The 1617-nt window shown below is 43.8% G+C and overlaps 1 protein-coding gene across 1 annotated transcript in view; it reads right to left on the minus strand.

Annotated features, from left to right (window-relative positions):
- Nucleotides 1-567: 567 nt before the first annotated feature.
- LOC116693077 (uncharacterized) overlaps nt 568-1617 on the minus strand; it is a 3267-nt gene continuing 2217 nt past the window's right edge. The window contains exons 5-7 of the mRNA XM_032521771.1: nt 1148-1326; nt 1017-1047; nt 568-674 (exon numbers count right to left, since the gene is read on the minus strand). Of these exons, the coding sequence (XP_032377662.1) occupies nt 568-674; nt 1017-1047; nt 1148-1326 (317 nt within the window). The remainder of the gene's footprint in view (nt 675-1016; nt 1048-1147; nt 1327-1617) is intronic.

Consider the following 1617-nt stretch of genomic DNA (forward strand, 5'->3'; position numbering starts at 1 on the left):
GTGGACTTAGCCTAAAAATTTGAACAGGCACACCTTACAGGTCCCTCCCCCTTGATCTCTGCTGCGCTACAGCCCTCCCTCCACAGCTCCTCCCCCTTAGCGGAGCTTGCCGTGAACGCGCAGGCTAGTAAGCAGGGCCACCGATGACGGCGAATAGCTATGGCACATTCACTGGTAGGGACGAAACATCAACAATAAGCTTTACACTGACTATGGCTTGCCCATATTTTGACTACAAACTTGGTCCTAAAATCATTACTTCTTTTGCAATACATGTAATGTAACTTTATAACGTTGCACTCTTTCTATAAGTCATAAATAGCTAACTTTAATAAGCTAACATAACGGTAGCTTATTTTACAGTACGTAATTATTCTAGAGATATGTAATGTTAGATTAGGTTTGCTAGTAAGCCTACATTATTTCAGCAACATGACAAGCCAGTGAATTAGAAGCTTTCAATTGTTGCTTTACACAGTGCGTGACATTTTATCTGTCTGTTATGCGGCTAGAGTTTTGACACCGAGTCAATGGGCTCCGACGAGGAATACACACCCACAGCGACTTCTACGAGCCGACGGACGGGGAGAAGAGGAAGCGGTGTGCGCGGAGCATCAGGCAGGGCACGTGGGAGACGGGGCAGAGGTCGCCGAGTGGGTCAAACTCCCGAGCACCTCAGCAGAGAGGACATGGCGCGTGTGGATAATTTAAGATTAGAGAGAACGGCTTATGAACGTGTAAGTTAACTCAGTTATAACTGGTTTCCCTTTACACATCATAAAGTATAATATTGTTCAATTTAGTTTATATAATATAGGCCTATCTAGTGAAACGTTAGCCGTTTGTCTGTGGATAATGAGCGTCAGTAACCATTTTTATCTGTTATCACTAGGAGCAAATTCAAAAATTAAATTTACAACAGACACAGCAAGTGTTGGAGCAATGTTTGTCACGGGATCCAAGCCTGATTTTTGATGTCCTTAGCCATTTAGGACCTGCTGCTCCGCCTACATTACCTCCAATCCCCGGGCAACCATCATGGTGCATCTGCCAGAGATGCAGAGAAATGCCCACTGTGGTGGAGAGGAAGTGCTGCCTCCATCAGCCAACACATTGCATTTCAAGTCTACCACACATGGAAGCATACATTCTGCAGGCAGGAGTCTTGCGTCTCGCCAGGAGGATCTGGAATGACCTGCGTGCTGTAGTTGACCTTCCAGACGAAGGTGAAGACAACAGGCAGTTCAGACATGCAGCCTATAGACAGTTTGTGGCTTGGCAGTGTGGGACTCTGGGTCCTGGTCACAGAGTGGTCATCCCAAGCTGCTGTGTGTGGGCAATTCGGGACCGCTTTCCAGATCCTCATGGACAATACAGGGGATTTATTCCGAGGAGGGTATAGCTGCTATGTGCTGGGCTTTTAAAACAATGAATACTTTATATAAAAAACATTTTGTAAGTATTTTTCATTTTGTAAGTATTTTTCAATAAAAGGGTTTAAAATATTTTTTTATGTAAATCGCTCATTTGTGAGAACCAAAGCAGCACTTTACACAAAAAATTACTGTATTACCTTTTGGATCAATTTAAAACCACTAAACTTTCAGTAGGAATGAT

Source organism: Etheostoma spectabile, chromosome 7 (genome assembly GCF_008692095.1).
Source record: "Etheostoma spectabile isolate EspeVRDwgs_2016 chromosome 7, UIUC_Espe_1.0, whole genome shotgun sequence".
Lineage (NCBI taxonomy): Eukaryota > Metazoa > Chordata > Actinopteri > Perciformes > Percidae > Etheostoma > Etheostoma spectabile.